The sequence below is a fragment of the Labrus mixtus genome, chromosome 9 (genome assembly GCF_963584025.1).
Source record: "Labrus mixtus chromosome 9, fLabMix1.1, whole genome shotgun sequence".
Lineage (NCBI taxonomy): Eukaryota > Metazoa > Chordata > Actinopteri > Labriformes > Labridae > Labrus > Labrus mixtus.
The window spans coordinates 24,054,064-24,072,878 of record NC_083620.1 but is presented as its reverse complement, the minus strand read 5'-3'; the positions used below and the strand labels follow the sequence as shown (position 1 = coordinate 24,072,878).

Genomic DNA, 18,815 nt, shown 5'->3' with positions numbered 1-18,815 from the left:
AGACACAATCAAACTGCCTTTTGCTAACCAGCATGTTTCTCTTAATTTCAGCAACTGGAGCTCTGTCAAAGACTCTACAAACTCCACTTTCAGCTGTTGCTGCTTTTTCAGTCCTACTGTAAGCTGATTGAACAAGTCCATGCAATAAGCTCTATACCTGAGGTAGGTTCATCATGCCTTTTTTTTCTTGCCCTTTCATTTTTGTAACCATGCCACCCACCATCTAATCCATGCACCTGTCTAAAAATATCATCCCTTAGCTGACAAACATGTCCAGAGAGCTGAACGAGTTGAAGAGCAGCCTGAGGGGAGCAGCAGCCTCAGTGACAGATGATGAGATTGCTGCCTGTGAGAGCTGCTCTGAGCCCACCTTCAGCACCTCTGAGACTGCTGTGCAGGCCATCTTGGAGAGTCTGAGGAACAATGAGTTTCAGACAGCTATCCGTAACATTCGCGAATGCAGGTAAGAGAAGAAAAACATCTATATTTTCTCTATATGAGGAAAGTAGTCGTCAAAAAACACCTCAGTCAAACAAATGTAATTCTCTTTTGATTGCAGAACAATGTGGCCTAATGACATCTTCGGCAGCCCCTCTGAGGATGAGGTCCAGACCTTACTGAACATCTACTTCAGACATCAGACCTTGGGTCAGACAGGAACTTTTGCTCTGGTGGGCTCAAAACAGGACCTGACAGAAATCTCCGTCAAGCTGATGGAACTTAATGGAGAGATTCGGGACATGATCCGGCGAGCTCAAGGCTACCGAGCCATCACAGCTTTCCTCCCTGACTCCAGTGTTTCAGGCTCAACTCTCTGATATCTGCCTGTTACTGTGAGATCCATTCCTGCACAGCTGTCCTATATACCATGCCTCTGGTCCGGTCTGTTCAGCTGCTACCACCTCATTGGATAACGAGCACCACGCTCTCTCACAGAATTAACCCAACCTTAGTCCGTGCTTCTTCCTCAGAGCACATCAGTATGTCATAAGGTCAGATCATAGGATTTGCAGCAATACTGTTGTTTTTTTAAGAAAGATGAGAGACTTTTCTGTTGCAGAGTAACAGAGCCTTTTATTGCACTAATAATAGAAAATGTCACAAAGCAAACAACATGCTACTGAGGTCAACAACTTTCACTTTTAACAAATGACAAACCAAAGCAAATTGGTTCTCTTTCAGTTATGTTGTTCTGATTGTCAAGGGAAAATGTGCAATCCTTCACTGAAGTGGAAATGTTTTACTGTATCCTGAAAGAATGTATTTGAGTATCACGTCGTTGGAAAACATGTGCATTGTCCGTCCGGAAAAAGGGAGGCTTCGTTAGAGTAGTGGGTCTGTGTTTGTGTGGGTGTGTTTGTGTGTGGGTGTGGGTGTGGGTGTGGGTGTGTTGTGTGTGAGTGCTTGAGTGTGTCATATTAACCTGACGACCATCACAGATGGAATTATGGATTCTGATTTACATTTAACTACTTCAACATACTGCAAGACTACTGTCTCCCGTACACACCATTCTGCTGTGTAGATTATCTGTTACTTAAAACAACTTACTGTACCTTTAACTGTGCAGCTTTTAGAAACTAGGTAAATTATTTATGTTATTTGCAAGGTAAAACAAGCTTTTATCTGAATAGTTTTATAGGAAACAAATATTTTGTTTCACCTGTTAAGCCTGCCAAGCTTGCAAATACGATGTACTATAAAGTGTAATAGTAATGTGTATGAACAAAAAAAGAAGCTATTTTAACTGAATTGTTGTACATAGTACATTGGGGGCTTTGCTCAGAGTCATAAGATTGTATTTTTATGAAAATATAATATGAGTTGCTTGTAGATTAAAAGAGAGTTTTTGGTGTAGCCTCTCGCCTTGTAAATACTACTGCCTTTGCAATGTACTGTACTTTAATGTTCTGTACACTCATGTAACAAGAAAAATAAAACTCACATTTGTTAACAACAGATTTATTTATGATATTCTTGTCTTTTTTTTTTTTTTGGCTTACTTGATCATTTTGTCCTGGGTGGCCCCTCGAATCACATATTTATGCTCCTGGCTCCAGCTCTCCATGAGGGAGGACATACTGCTCAGCCTTAGGACTGCCTGAAATGTTTGGAATTACAAAACAACAGCAGTCTCTGGTTGTGAAATTCTTACATCTCTGGCTCCCTCCAAAAAAGCTATAAAAAGGAGCAAAAATCACACAAGTGGAAGGTAAACTTAAGACATACTGTAAGAAGAAAATGTGTACTCAAGTTAAGAATATATATATTTATTTAAAAATAGGATAAGGCAGGATTAAAAAGGAGGGGGGAAAAACTGTTCTAAACATAACGTAGACCAATTATGAAATTAATTAATTTTCGCGGTTCAAGAAAATAATTTATCGTTATTGAATAAATTGTTCAAATTTAATCACAGTCACTACAAAAAAAAGTGATGTAATAGAAAAACTGTACCGAAATAAACTAGACTGTAAATATTATATAAATAACCCATAGACTGTTAATATTATATCAATAACCCATAGACTGTTAATATTATATAAATAAACAATAGACTGTAATATTATATCAATAACCCATAGACTGTTAATATTATATAAATAAACCATAGACTGTAAATATTATATCAATAAAGAACAGACTGTAAATATTATATCAATAACCCATAGACTGTTAATATTATATCAATAAACAACAGACTGTAAATATTATATCAATAAACCATAGACTTTAAATATTATATAAATAAACAATAGACTGTAAATATTATATCAATAACCCATAGACTGTTAATATTATATAAATAAACAATAGACTGTAATATTATATCAATAACCCATAGACTGTTAATATTATATCAATAAACAACAGACTGTAAATATTATATAAATAAACCATAGACTGTAAATATTATATAAATAAACCATAGACTGTAAATATTATATAAATAAACAATAGACTGTAATATTATATCAATAACCCATAGACTGTTAATATTATATCAATAACCCATAGACTGTAAATATTATATAAATAACAATAGACTGTAAATATTATATAAATAAACCATAGACTGTAAATATTATATCAATAAACAATAGACTGTAAATATTATATAAATAAACCATAGACTTTAAATATTATATAAATAAACAATAGACTTTAAATATTATATAAATAAACCATAGACTGTACATATTATATCAATAAACAATAGACTGTAAATATTATATAAATAAACCATAGACTTTAAATATTATATAAATAAACAATAGACTTTAAATATTATATCAATAAACCATAGACTGTAAATATTATATAAATAAACCATAGACTTTAAATATTATATAAATAAACCATAGACTTTAAATATTATATAAATAAACAATAGACTGTAAATATTGTATAAATAAACCATAGACTGTAAATATTATATAAATAAACCACAGACAGTTAATATTATATAAATAAACCACAGACTTTAAATATTATATAAATAAACCATAGACCGTAAATGAGAGCCTGAAAGGAAGTGACCCTTGTTTTGAAGGCGGTCTTCCGGTACTTGGCGCGCCAGGTTTGTTTTCATGGCAGGGGTAAAATTAGCTCGTAGGTGAAGTAGCAGTACGCCTTAATGTTATTTAATTTGGTGGTTATGTAGGTTTGTAGTCAATATTCAGTCGCGACATGAGAGTCGACGCTCTCGTCCGCCGTCATGGTGAGTTTGAGTGACTTTAAAGCGTCACGTACTTCCTGTCTTCTGTTTGGGACTGAGTAACGTTAAACCTGAGTTTATGTACTTTACAGAAACTGTCAGCCACTTTAACATTTACGATAACGCTGCATGAGATGTTGGTTTAGATAACATTCAAGATTATCTGTCCTTAGCAGTTTTGTTGTCTAGTTTTCTGACTTTAAAGTCAACTTTAAAGTAGTCATTAGCAGCTAGCTGCCAATGTCCAAGATGGCTTTATCTTAATCTAGATTTTAAGATTGAAATCGTTGACTTCCCAGGTGTGCCACGTTACAAACTATAGGGCTCCTCCAAGTGAACTGCCATGGATTTACCCTCTAAAAACATGTACGACAAATTCAGGGATGAGATTTGGAAAGGTAAGACACCAGTTTTGACTATGTGCTTTTTCTTTGTTGTTATATTGATTGTTTAAAAGCTGCAAAAGATAATTCATGTGACAGACCAGAACGCATGTCATAGTCCACGATATTTATTTAAGTCTAGATGCATGATAATTAAAGGACCAACGCAAAAGAAAAAGCATGCTGTGATATAAAAGGATGTGCAATTATTATTGACAAATGACACGTTTGTATTTTGCAGAGCTGGGACCGCTGGACCCTGACTGGTTTGAAACTCTCACAGCTCAGACGTCCACTAATGAGGAACATGTGTCTGATCAAGATGAACTTTGTGCTAACCAAGAGGGACATTTTAAAACACCTTTTGACAAAACTGCAGTAGATAGTCAGCTGTTTTCTACCCCAAAGGTTTTCAGAAACAGACGAGTTGTGTCACCTGCAACAGAGAATGAGCCGTCGTTCACTGCTGAACAAGGTAATGTTTGTAGTATGTGATGCAACATATAATTTAAACTAATGCTAAAATGATATATGAATGCAAGTGCATTTAAAATCAAGTGCTTTGTGTTGCAGTGATGATCAGCTTTCTTTACATTGCATCTAAAAATATGTTTCCCTTTGATGTTCCCCAGAAATACACAAGTTGACAGCAACACAAAGTCCATGTTTGTTCCAGACATCTAAAGACGTGTGAGTGCAAAAAGTGTAACACTCTGTGCTGTTTAAAATGTGAAGAATGCCAGTTTGTTTATTTCATTCTTAATGAATCTGCCATTGATAATATTTGAATATCATCAGGAGGAACAGTGGTAACTCTGTTAATTTTTTTTTTAAAGAAATGCGAAAGTTAAGTTTCTCTGGAGCTTTTTAAGACAAATGTTTTGTTGACTGACCTGTTTTGATGTCTGTTTTCTTGTTTTAGGGTGCCAGGTGCAAAGTATGACAGTACCCATCCTCAAAGTCTGGACAGTTTTGGTAAACCACACATTTATCTTTATTTAATCTGTTTTAAATCACATTTAAAAGAGGATTTAATTATCCCTTTAATTTGTTTGTTTGCCTTATCATCTCTACAGATCTGCTCCACACCCCACAGAAATCCCCTGTAAGTCTATAAAATGTAAAAATGTTAGCATATGGCTTTTTATATAAGCTTTGACTAACAATAAAGTTTCATTTTTTTGTTTTATATAATACAGAGGAGCTATGCAAAGCAGATTTCTGAGAGTCTTGGTGCAGAGATTCATCCTGATATGTCATGGACCAGTTCTCTGAATACCCCCACAGGATTACAATCCACCCTGATTTTAAGTGAGCAAATGACAATTGATTTTTTTTGTAAATCTCCACATGCCAATATGTGTGATTTGTTAAAGATTTGGTCCTCCTTCTCTGTTATAGCTAAGCCAGATGAGAGTCCCTGCCGAGAGACAATCTGTGCTGGCAGCGATGTTGTTGTGAGTACTCTGTCATGTCCAACAGACACACTAAATACAATATTTATTTATTTTATTTATTTTTATTTTACAGGGACATTGCATATTAATAAACATTTCAGTAAATATGCCAGAGTTAGCCAAAAGGCTCATTTTCATCTGTTGTCCCTGCCAGATTTTATAAAAGGCTCCCTAAAAAAACAAAACAAATTCAAACATTGCTAAAAGCTACAAAAACAAGTATTAGTAAAAGCACGTATCCAATAACCTAATAAAAAGTAAATGTAACGTGCACACAACAAGACAACATGTAACACTATATACAATAAACACGTACAAATTATTAATTAATATGTAGCTGGAAACAAGTCAAATGTTACAAGTTGTACACTTCCTATTTATTCTCTCATAAAGTGATTTTGTTAAATGAAGACAATCAGAAATTTTATGAGCTGCTGCAATTTCTGCTATTTGTTAAAAGATGGCTTTTGAAGTTTTCTCTTGTAAAGGATCAAGACTTGATCACGCACACTTTTTCTACTTCTGAAACTCTCTTTTTTTTTTTAAATCTGATTTTCCTCAGCTTGTGCGGAAACTTTTTCCTTCTCTTTCGAACGCGTCCAAGCTGGGAGGGATTTCACCGGAAAACACTGACATGCCTTCTGTTCACCAAGGTGCCATGTTTGAGTTGTTTTTTTTTTTTTTTTCACTTATGTCCAGGATAGTGCCAAAGCTCTGAATTTGAATAATGAAACTACACGTTGCAGATTTGCTTATTTTGTGTTGCCCAGGCTTTTGGTTGCATCGTGCACAATTCTGATGATTGGTCATGTATTGTCAGCAGGTGTTTGTTCGCCCGAGGCTGTGCAGAAACCAGAGTCCCATGACTTCCCCTCGAGTCCAATGAATCAGAGTGACGGTGTTTGGAGACAGAAGCTACCAGATGCTATTGAGGATGGAGAAATTCGCAGCACTGTTGCAAATGTCCTGGAGGGGGCTGAAAATGTCCTCTCTATATTTTTCACCAACAGTAGTTCCGCACTGAGAAAAGTCAAAACTGACAGAATCAAAAGAAAACAAATCATTCCAACTGAAGAGCCGGCCTGCAGCTCCACGGACATCTCAGCAACAAACAACGCTGCATCCAGACAACAGGGAACCGCCGATCAGGAACCTGAAAGACCGCCCTCTTCCCCACCAGTGAAAACTGTGAATAATGGAATCACACAGTGGTCTCCTTTAAGTTTATCCGAAATCCCAGCATGCACTGCTTCCTGCTTTCAAAAAAGCACTGCTACGCAAGTCAAAAGTGGTATTTCAACAAAACATCTGCAAAAAGACTCTGATTCTGCCACACAAGCCAGGAGACTGTTAAATATTACAGACTCAGGTTTTACCAAGAAAAAGAGAACATTTATTTACTCTGTTAAAACTTCCAAACAACCTGAAAAACAACGAGAGACAAACCAACCAGATGAAGGCGATGAAACAACATCTCACAGCATGGTGTCGTCACAAAGGATTCCCGATTCTGGTAAAACATTTCTCATACAGGGTAGAAATGCTTTAACACTTTTTGTATTGGGGTGGGTTTAAAAGGCCATTATTCTTCAATGACTAAATGTGTTCTTTTTCTTTTTTCAGAACAAGAATTGAATATGAAGCAGTGGGAAAAAGCCCCAGATGAAGCAGAACGCTGCAGTATTGAGAGAAACGAGAAGCAAAGTCATGCTAAAGAAAACCTACCCCTGTCTGTACAAACTGAAGTCCAGGATTTCGACATGTCACAGCTTTGCAGAGATTTTGCACAAGACATCAGAGAAATGTCAGACCCTGATCAACTGAGTAAAGAAGCTGGGGATATCCCTGGAAGTGTCTTCTCTCCATCAGCCTGCCTGTCTGCTATGAAACAAGCTAAGAAGAAAGCAAGGCAAACAAACCATCATGACTGTGATGGCATCAGTAACAGAAGACATATTTCTACAGCGATCCAAAACAGCCATATCAGTGAGGTCACAATAAGTGACAGTGGATTTCAGTCTGCTGTAACAGATATCACCCATATGACTGCAGCTTCATTTGCTCTTCCCAGCTCAGAGAAAAACAGTCAGCAGTGGTCTGGCTTTAAAACTGATGTCCACAGGACTACTCCTCCTCTATCTTCAAACAAAGAACATGGAAAAGTACATTTGGATCACGTTTTACAAGAAGCTGAAAATGAGGCCAAGTTATCCTGTGAAACCAAGAAAGGAGAGACACTGGGTCCTAGCAGAGCGAGTGAGCAGAGCACAGAAAGCACAGCTACACAACTATCCAGCAGGGCAAAAAGCTCTGTCAATAATATTGATGGCTTTCCACTCAGTGGTCATGCTCGTGGCAGTCTGCCAGCCAAACCAGAGCTTTCTCTTCCATCTGTTCATGCATCAGGATTCAAAACTGCTTCAAATAAAGGAATACAGATTTCCTCAGCCAACCTGCAGAGAGCCAAGCGACTGTTCGAAGAAACTGAAAGTGACAAGACTTCTAGTGATCAGACAACAAACTGTGCACATGACTCTAAGGATAAAATTCTTATGAGTAACAGTTCAGTGGAAAAAAACTCAAAATCAGACCAGCCCCCACCTTCAAATGATAAATTAGCAGGTGAAAGTTTTCAGTTAACGGCTTCCCAGAGAGCCGATGTGACTGAGCTGTGCACTCTCTTAGAGGAAGCAGACAGCCAGTTTGAATTTACGCAGTTCAAAACTGCAAAGCTGAAACAACATGGTGAAGATAAAAACATCTCTCCTTTAAAAGTTGACAAAGAACTTGACCCTGATTTTCTTGCAGGTATAGATTTTGATGACAGTTTTAGTTTGGATGCTGAAAAGCACCAGGCAGTAACTGTGATGCATGACAAAAGGCCCTCAGTTTCAGTTGGTAAAAGAAATTGTGAAAAATCCAACATTTCTAGGAAAGCCACAGGTCTGTTATTGCCGGGGCCAATGACAGAAGAAAAGTCGTCTGCTGAAGATTTGTCTTTATCTGATGGCAGCAGAATTATTATGTCAGCTAAACTCAAAACCCTTGACAGAGTAGGTCACACTGAAACAAGCATGCCAGAGAACAAATCTCCCCTGAAGCTCGGTGTGGGATTTAAGACTGCAGGAGGAAATGTTTTGAGAGTTTCCAAAAAGTGTCTGAACAAAGCTCGAGCTTTGTTTGCGGATTTAGAGGGGAGTCTTGTGACGAGTCAAAATTCACCTGACAATCTAAGTAGAGATGCTGATGCCCAAGAGCAGCATAAGCAGAGTGTGCATAATCACACTGGTGATATTTTGAATCGTAAAGAGAGTAATGCAAAGCTCACATCTTGTGGTAATGAACCTGTGAAGAGGATTGAGGAGTGTTTTTCCAACGTGAAGAAGTCTGTGTGTTTGGATGAACAGGTCACAGGCATCCGAGATGAAGAAGCAACAAAAAGTATCAAAAACAGCAAAATGGACAGAAACTCATGTGGAGGTGGGTTCCAGATGGCCAGTGGGAAAGGAATTTCTACTTCAACCAAAGCAATGCAAGAGGCAGATGCTTTTTTCAAAGACTGTGACATTACTGACAGTAAAACTGGCATGTCTGTAAAAGCTAAAGAGAAAATTGAATCCTTGTCTAGAAGTGTTCAAAGTTTAGGTCCTAAGGATACATGGGCTTTAAAAAATACAGCAGCTCTCCATGGAAACCTGTCCTCGTCTGCAAAGACTCTCTCATGCACAGCACCAAAGAATATTGGCTCCTCTGACATTGATAAATTGAGCAGTAGTGGTGGTGGATTCTGCTCAGCGAGAGGGAAGAAAGTATTTGTGTCAGCTGAAGCTATGAAAAAAGCCGAGCGCCTTTTGACTGAAGATCGTACACCTGAAGAAACAGACAAACAACCGAAAGAAAACAGAGATCATTTAAGAGCAGGATTTCTCAACAGTGAAATTCGGGTTACAACACCCAGTGATGGTGGATTTCAGACAGCCAGCGGCAAAGGTGTCCCCATATCAGCTGCTGCTCTCAAGAAAGCAAAATCCTTGTTCAATGAATGTGATGAAATTGAATCCCCATCGTCTAACATCAGTGTCAAAACAACACATCCTAAGATGCAAGCTCCAAGGCCAGCACCCAGGAGTAGTGGATTCCTTGCCGCCGGTGGGAAATCTGTGGCTCTTTCAGCAGAGGCCCTAAAAAAGGCTAAAGCTGTCTTCAGTGATATCGGTTTCGATGAGGAGATTCCATCTGTTTCAGACACAAGGAGGAAAAATGACAAGGAACAAAAACAAATCCCAAACACTGAGAAAATACATTTGGGTTTCTCAACTGCAGGCGGATCAAGAGTTCACGTGTCGCAGAAAAATCTGTTGAAGGCCAAGAACCGTTTGAAAGATTTTGATGATAGTCTTATTTCAGCAACGGCAATGCAAGACGCAGATGAATTTTTCAGGGACCATGATGACAGTAATGATGTCATTTCAATTCAACATAAAAGCACACCACCTTTGAGAGGGAGTGGAAACGAGCAGAGAAGCCTTTCAACATTTAAAGATAGTGAAAGGGTGAAAAACTTTTCTGAAGAATCTGGATGTGGACGCACTGAGTTTGAAAATGTGAATGAAAGAGCAGCTACAACCTGTGAAAAGAAGAGTCCTTTGGATGGTGTAGAGCTCCACAAAGGGTTTAATGAAAGCACACTGGATTCTGCAAATGGAGCTTCTTTACACGGAAACCCAGCTTTGATGACAAAGCCACTCTCTTCCTCATTTTGCACAACATCAAACAACATTGGTCCCTCTGCCATTAGTAAACTGAGCGCTGGTGGCGGATTCTGCACAGCAAGTGGGAAGAAAGTATCCGTGTCTGAAGATGCGATGACAAAAGCAAGGTCTCTATTAAGTGAAAGTGCTACACTTCAGGAAGCAAACAACCAAATGGATCAAAAAGAAGGCAATATGCCACCACGTAATGATGGATTTCAAACAGCCAGTGGCAAAGGAGTTTCCATTTCATCTGCAGCCCTAAAGAAAGCAAAAACTCTGCTCAGTGAATGTGATGAAGTTAAGAATGAAGTCAGTTTGAGTCCAACACGTTCAAAGACGCTGCATCCTTGTCAAGCATCCAGGAGTGGACAGTTTTTATCAGCCAGTGGTAAACAGGTGGCATTTTCATCCGAGGCCCTACAGAAGGCAAAAGCTCTCTTCAGTGACATCGGTTTTAGTGCAGAGAACCCAGCTGTTTCAGATTTACAGAGCAGCAACAAGAAGCAAGAAAATGCTCAACACATAGAGAAAATGCATCATGGTTTCACGACTGCAGGGGGAGCTAAAGTACACGTTTCACAGAACAATTTGTTGAAAGCAAAAACCCTCTTGAAAGAATTTGCAGATGGTGAGTCTCACGATTCAAAGTCAACAAACCAACATGACACCTCTAAGTGGGATCTATCAAAAGCTAAAGATGAGAAGAGAACTTCACATTCTGATCTCACCACAGAACGCTACGTGTCTACTGAGGAAAGTGACCTTCAGGCAGTTACATCTACTTTGCAACAGACTGACCATAAAAATGAAACCCTTCAAAATGTAAGTTCACCAGGTTGCATTATTATGAAAAACAAGACCCCTGTGGATCCTCTTAAGTCCAAAGAAGGAAAAATGATGAAAAAGATGAGCAACCTCCATGACAGCCCTAGAGAGGAAATGTCCAGTGTGTTAGACACTGAAATGAACCAGACTACCAGCAGTGAAGGATCTAAGGTCCAAAGGACTGACGAGCCTTCAGTTCAATTTGTACAGTCACTAAACCTCAGTGGCTGCACTGATACCCAGCAGAAGCTTCTTGCACAGGAAGCTCTGGACTGCACCAAAGCTTTGTTAGAGGATGAAAGTGCGGCTGGCCAAAGTCTGTCAATGACTTCAGAAAATGTGGAACTTCAGAAGGATCAAAAACCCACTAACAGATCAGTAGGGGAACACAGAGGAAAAGGGAAACGTCCTGTAGACGACCCAGATATGACGGGTAAGTGTTTGTGGAATTACAAAAATTTAAGTAGAAAATGTTATTGTTGAATAGATTTCAATGTTTTCAGATTTTACTGAATCCTAATTATTGCAGACTGTAACTACTTAACACAGTTGTTGCAACGTTCTTGACAAAGAAAAGGCTCTGAAATTACTTTTCCACCAGCTATGACTACCTGTTACAGCTACAACTACTACTCACAGATGGTTGTTTTTCATATTCCAGGTCAGCCTCCACCGAAGAGACGATTACTGGAGGAATTTGACAGAACTGTTGATTCAAAAGTGTCAACACTGAATCCGGAAATAAGCACTCCAAACGGTAAATCACTAACACTGCTGAAAATATTCAGAATAATAACTTTTTTCCCCCAATAAATGAAGCAACTGATGACCTTGATTCTCTTTTCTTGTAGTTTTAATGAAAGACAGGAGAGTTTTTAAGTACAGCGTCTCTCTTCATCCAAATATCACAAGACCACACAGGTACGTTTCCTGTGACCTGTTGGTGATGTTTGATATTTACAGAAGGTATCAGCTCTTTTTGAGAATATATATATTTTATCTTGCAGGAGTGGAAATCAGTATGTGGAAAGCAAAGTGCAAAAGACAGCACCAACACAACACTCAACCCCAGGAGGCAGCAGGTCAGCACAATCCAGGATGCCGGCATTTGTTCCTCCATTCCTCAAGAATGCAAAGACGCAGAGCTGCAGGAATGCAGCGCTCAAGGACAACATAAGAACACCTCCTGCGTTTGTTCCTCCTTTCAAAAAACAAAGAATGATTGTCCAAGAGAGCTCCTCTAAACCTCAGGAGGAGGGGGAGGATAAACACTGCAATGTCTCTGTAATGCCCGCCAACAGCAACACTTATGTGCCACCCACTAAAAAAACACAAAGCACTGCGGATATAACTGGTCATGAAAGCATAGGAGACGATCAGATGATGGCCTTGGAGGAAACTACATGTAACAATCAGATAAATAAACCAAAGCTAGCTGCTGGTTGTGGATTGGAGGACTCTGCTGCACATAAATCACATGCAGAAGGCATGTTGTCTGGAAGCAGAGGTGAAGTAACCTTATTGATTAACTCGGTATCATACACTGAACATGCATGCACAACAAAGGTCAGAATACTTACATGTTTATGTTCTGCAGAAATGTTACAGAATCTCCACAACATAGAGCTTGCACGAGATATGCAAGACATGAGGATCAGGAAGAAGAAGCGTCAGACCATTCGACCTTTGCCGGGCAGTTTGTTTCTAACCAAAACCTCAGGAGTGCCGAGGTTAAAATTAAAAGCTGCAGTGAATGGAAAACCTCCAGCAAGATACTCAACAAAGCAGGCAAGGACAGGACTGTTGTTGCTGTTGATGATGATGATGATGATGATGTAATCAGTTAAAAACGGAACTACTTTAATGTGAACAGGATTTGACTTTGTTCATGTTTTTGTTTTTCAGCTGTATGAATCTGGAGTTCATCAGCACGTGTGTGAGATCACCAGTGAGGCTGCAGAATCTTTTCGCTTCAGGTTACAGCAGTTCATCAGACAGGAAGCATTTACAGATGGAGGTGGTGTACAGCTTGCTGATGGAGGATGGCTGATCCCCAGCAATGATGGAACTGCAGGGAAACAAGAGTTTTATAGGTATTCAATTCTGCTGATTTTTTTCATGTTTTAGGAACCCTGTATTCTTTGCTCTGGGAAAATGCAGGCTGGTTTCACTAAGTATGTTTTTTTCTTTTCTGTATTGTCTGTAGAGCATTGTGTGACAGCCCTGGTGTGGATCCAAAACTGATCAGTGAGGAGTGGGTGTACAACCACTACAGATGGATTGTGTGGAAGCAGGCCTCCATGGAGAGATCATTCCCTGAAACAATGGGCAGCCTCTGTCTCACCCCAGAGCAGGTTCTCCTCCAACTGAAGTACAGGTACAAAGAAATATAGATAGATCTCATTACATGGGTTACTCTAGTTGTTAATGTCATCGTGCACCTTACAAAACATTCACCAATATTGTTTCAACATGTTTGGAAATGTTAGCATGAGCTCTCATGGAGTGCAGTACTCTACTGCCAATTTTCTTAACATTACTGCATTTTGTTTTTCAAGATTCAAGATTGAAAAAGCTTTATTATCACAGTGACAGACAGTTACCTTTGGTTACAGTCTCAGATAACATTGAAACATTTGCACCCATTCGACTCACAGAAATTCACCAAGTAGAAGCAGATTTGCAAAGCACTTCACATAATTTAATCCAAAATATTAAAAAGTGGTTCTAATTAACAGATGTTTTAAACAACAACTTTCTTCTCAATTAAATTGTTTTCTTTGTCAAAACAAGTTTGATCTTCAAAAACACTTATTTTTTAATGAGCCTTGAAGGGGGGGGGGGGGGGGGGTTCTAGTCCAGGTTGTCTTATATTTGGAACAATATGTTTAATCATAAAATGACCCCTGGTGGATAATTAAGATATATGCTATTCTAGGTACTGAATTATGTATTTGTTTTACACTTCTTTAGATATGATGTCGAGGTGGACCACAGCCGCAGGCCCGCTCTGAGGAAGATCATGGAAAAGGACGACACAGCAGTCAAAACCCTCGTCCTCTGTGTATGCGGGGTCATCTCCACAGGTCACGCCCAAAAAAGGCTCAGTGACACAAAGACTCCACAAGGTGGTGATGCCAAGCCTGAAAACACTTCTGCGGTTGTTTGGCTGACGGACGGATGGTACTCCATTAAAGCACAGTTGGATGAGCCTTTGACTGCCATGCTCCAGAAAGGTCGGCTGTATGTGGGGGGGAAGTTGATCGTCCATGGGGCTCAGCTGGTGGGATCACAGGACGCCTGCTCCCCTCTGGAGGCTCCTGAATCTCTCATGTTAAAGGTAAGTGTGAGCCCATGAGTTTCTGCCTATTTGTTAATAAGGTATCTAGATAACAAGTTTGCTTGTTGTTTTTTTATCTTTAGATTTGTGCCAATAGCAGCAGGCCCACTCGATGGGACACAAAGCTCGGGTTTCACAGAGATCCTCGGCCGTTCCTGCTTCCTGTTTCTTCTCTGTACAGCAATGGAGGACCTGTAGGGTGTGCGGACATCATCATACTGAGAAGCTACCCCATACAGGCACGTATAGTCTCATTTTGTTACATATTCGTTTTCTTTTTCATGTCTGACTGTGTGCTTGTAACATGTTGCAGTGGATGGAGAGGAAATCGGAGGGGGGCGTCGTGTTTCGTTCTGTCCGTGCAGAAGAGAAGGAGGCGAGACGATACAACGGCAACAAACAAAAAGCCATGGAGATCCTGTTTGCAAAGATTCAAGCTGAATTTGAAAAGGAGGAGAAAGGTAGGACATGTGTTTATAGTATATTAAAAGCAGTTTGAAATTGAATATGTGTTAACAGATGTTCATCTTCAGGTAAAAACAAAGCGCAACGTAGACGACGGACAATCAGTCGTCAGGATGTTGCGAGTCTTCAAGATGGAGAGGAGCTTTATGAAGCAGTGGAACAAGACCCCGCTTATCTGGAGGTGATAAAAACATCAAAAACTTAACAGATTGGTGATGTAATTCCTCTCATAAGTTCAGTTTTAATTGCAGACATATTTAATTGTTATGATCCAGGCTCATTTGAGTGAACAGCAGTTGGAGACTCTACGTGCCTACAGGCGTTCTCAGATGGAGAAGAAGCAGACTGAACTACAGGATCGCTACAGGCGAGCTTTAGAAAGTGCAGAGAACAGTGAAGGTAGCTGTCCCAAGAGAGATGTTACTCCTGTCTGGAGGCTCTGCTTTGCTGACTCCATGGGACAACCTGGCAGTAGTGAGTGTATTCTTTTATTATTATTATTATTATTATTATTATTATTGTGGATGTACTGCGGTAGGTTTAACTGTTTCACACTACTGTGTAAGAAAATACTTTTTGTTATTTTCTTTAAATTATAGTGCATCAGTTGAATCTTTGGCGACCTACCTCTGATCTTCAGTCTTCACTGAAGGAAGGCTGCCGATACAAAGTCTACAACCTCAGCACCTCAGACGGAAAGAAAGTCAGCGGGAGCACAAGTGTTCAGCTGACGGGCACAAAGAAAACACAGTTTCAGGACCTACAGGTAACGTTGAGACTAACTTATTGGAAAACAGAAATTAAGACACAGTTTATATACATTTAGATAGGTGATGGAAATCATTTTTGATCCTCTTTATTTGTTGTTTCACTCAGACTTCCCCTGAATGGCTATCAACACATTTTCAACCAAGAGTCTCCACCCATTTTATGGAGCTTAGAAACCAAGATTACCAGCCACTGTGTGGAGAGGTGGATCTGGCAGGATATGTCATCAGTATCGTAGACGGACAGGGTGTGTGATGTTTCTGTTTTATCTGTTTGTTTCATGAATATATTCCTTACTAAATGATTGTTCTTGAACACAGGTTCCTCTCCTGCCTTTTATTTGGCCGATGGGAAACTGGACTTTGTCAAGGTGCGATGTTTCAGCAGCTTGGTTCATTCTGGACTGGAAGATTTGGTAAAACCACGAGTCCTTTTGGCTCTGAGCAACCTGCAGCTGAGAGGTCAGTCCACATATCCCACTCCTGTTGTGTACGCCGGAGATCTGACCTCCTTCTCAACAAACCCCAAAGAGGTTCATCTTCAGGAATCCTGCAGCCAACTCAGAAGCCTGATGCAGGTACAGTTCTAAAATCCAAATCCTGTAATCGGGCTTAGTTGTTAAAAACAGTTTTTTTCCTAGAAGCCATTCAAAGGTATGTAGTTTGTCAAAGGTTGATTCCTTTCCCATTCAAAGTTCTTTTTGTTCTGAGGAAATCTGTGTAACAATAGAATTGTCAGTTCTACAAACATTCAGGTGCAGATTTTGATGAAACGGTCAATGCTGAATAGGAAAAAAAATCATGAATGTGAAGTTAAAGAGTTATCTTTTAAATGTACTTGTATAATAAAATCTGATGAAATACAAGGTTTTACTTGTGCGGTCTGTTACACTGACTTCTGAGGAGTATTTTTGTTTTCATGTTTGTCATCGTTTCTACCTAAAAGAACACCAATCTGCTTAGACCAACATTTCTATGATGCAAAAACCAAAACCTTTTCATACATACAAACATGTTTATTGTTCATTGACCTGAAGTATAATCTCCTAATCATTTGAATATCTCCTTGGTGTGGATGAAAAAAATACTTGACTATATTAATTATAGGATTATTTTCATCATGTGTTTTCAGGGCCAGGAAAACTTCTTTCTATCTGCCGAGGAGAGGCTTTCACATTTAGTCAGATCTGAAGGCCAGCAGGCCACCTCCTCTCCAGCCCTGCAAACCCGAACCCCGTCCTCTACAGCCGACAGAAGACAAAGCACAAAGACTAGTGTGAGTGAACTGCTGTGGCCTCTGGGGGTCTTTTGATGAATTTTCTCTGAAACAAACTTCATTGAGATAACGACTAAAAGCTGACCTGTTTTTTTTAATGCAGGTGACCGCTCAGCATCAAGTCAGAAGTCATGGATCCTTTACTCCTGTCGGCAGGAACCCTCCTGCAACAAACAGTTCAACAGAGAAGGACCCCAGCAGTCTGAAGAGGAGGAGAGCTCTGGACTATCTGTCTCGTATCCCATCTCCTCCTCCTCTTGCCATTATGGGCTCAGTGTCCTCTCCGTGTGTAAACAAAACATTCAACCCCCCTCGGAGGTCTGGGACACCTGGCACTTTAAAATCTGTACAGACTCCGGCTCGCAAACCTGTTAATCCACCAGCAGAGGAGGAATGGGTGAATGACGAGGAACTGGCTTTGATTGATACTCAGGCGTTGCTTGTTTGAGACTAACTGTAGGTACACGTGAATGTATAATGACGATCACAGCTTTGTAAATAATTGTACAAATGAGTGGATGTAAATATTTAAATATGGCTGCTGTGGCACATATTCTGATGTTTTGTAGTCTAATTGGACTAATTAAAAAGATGACAACACTTCACAACAGACTTGTAACTTGTTAGTTGATTCACAACAAACATGTCTTCACTTCATAATGATTAGGAAAAGCTAGGGGAATAAAAATAAAATAGTTGAATAGTTGATTCATATAGATACTTAAATGTGGGTCTCTTTCTTTATAGAATTCCCAAAATGTAAAAATTATATCTAGGGAATATTAGATTTTTTTTAAATCACAAAATGTTTCTTTTCTTTTCAATGCTTTCATGAAAAACATGTAACACATTTTCTTTATAGCACATGCTAATTAATTAAGTATTTTCCATCAAACTATGTAATATCAAATCACTGAGTGGAACTGGTTGACCAATAATCAAGACTCTATACCAAGGACGTAGGTTTGGATTCAACATTGGGGGGGGGGACAAATTTTCAGCGTCAAACACTTCATTTCCTGCATTCTGGTGAATTTTTATGCAACAATTTGTGACTTTTCTGAATTAATTTATGGGCGGAAATTTCTTTACTATGTATAGGAAATTATAATTATTTTTGAATTATTAATTATTCAACTGTATTGTTCATAACTTTCTTTATATTGAAAACATGGTGTTTTGGGATGTTTTTTCTAGGAATCATGTACATCTCAAATCAAATCTATTAGAGAGTGACACCTTGTTATGGCCTTACTGTTATATTTAATTCACAAATGAAAGGAAAAAGGAGAAGAAGCAGCATTAAAGACGTCATCTGTGTCTCAGTCCAGTCCAGCTGGTGGCGCCGGCGGGCCCCAGGAACCAAAAAAAAAAAAAAAGAAGAGTAGAAGAAGAATGACGTCACTTCCGTAAACACAAGACAACTGGAAATGTGGAAGTTGTGTGCCGGGTGTTTTGTGTTGATGTATCCATCATTTATGTTTCCCGATTTTTTACGGTAAGCAGAGATAATGCGACATTTTTACTCCATTATGATGAAAGAGTAGGAAATAATTGATCTTGACAGCTTCGCACTATCTTCTGTCACATGTAGACAAGCTAACATGAGCTAGCTTCAACTATGACCTAAAAAACTTAAAAAGCCACTTTATTTATTATTTTAGTTTAATAATATTCATATCATATCGTCTTTGTGTGGATTTGATGGTGCCTAAGTTCTGATATTAGGTGTTCATTTAAACACAAGTTTAATTATTTAAAGTCAAAGGTTTTGAGATTGTGCATTGTTTTCTTGCAGATGTCTCATACTAAATCCTCCAGCACGACCTC

At 39.1% G+C, this 18,815-nt stretch overlaps 2 protein-coding genes across 7 annotated transcripts in view; both read left to right on the top strand.

The window, feature by feature from the left end:
- frya (furry homolog a (Drosophila)) overlaps positions 1–1,959 on the top strand; it is a 44,535-nt gene extending 42,576 nt beyond the window's left edge. For all 6 annotated transcript variants that reach the window (XM_061047016.1, XM_061047021.1, XM_061047017.1 and 3 more), the window contains 3 exons: positions 52–162; positions 261–463; positions 560–1,959. In XM_061047016.1, the coding sequence (XP_060902999.1) occupies positions 52–162; positions 261–463; positions 560–818 (573 nt within the window). In that variant the 3' untranslated portion in view covers positions 819–1,959. The remainder of the gene's footprint in view (positions 1–51; positions 163–260; positions 464–559) is intronic.
- Positions 1,960–3,582: 1,623 nt separating this feature from the next.
- On the top strand, positions 3,583–17,593 carry brca2 (BRCA2 DNA repair associated). The gene is made up of 27 exons (XM_061047014.1): positions 3,583–3,721; positions 4,018–4,116; positions 4,343–4,576; positions 4,734–4,791; positions 5,024–5,076; positions 5,178–5,206; positions 5,301–5,412; positions 5,503–5,558; positions 6,121–6,211; positions 6,382–7,071; positions 7,182–11,570; positions 11,799–11,894; positions 11,989–12,058; positions 12,145–12,644; positions 12,735–12,925; positions 13,043–13,230; positions 13,344–13,514; positions 14,111–14,477; positions 14,561–14,716; positions 14,791–14,938; positions 15,011–15,123; positions 15,218–15,416; positions 15,542–15,708; positions 15,819–15,957; positions 16,031–16,287; positions 16,842–16,985; positions 17,089–17,593. Exons 2-27 carry the CDS (start codon positions 4,062–4,064, stop codon positions 17,431–17,433), a joined length of 9,018 nt encoding a protein of 3,005 aa, XP_060902997.1. The 5' UTR covers positions 3,583–3,721; positions 4,018–4,061; the 3' UTR covers positions 17,434–17,593.
- The last annotated feature ends 1,222 nt before the right edge of the window (positions 17,594–18,815 follow it).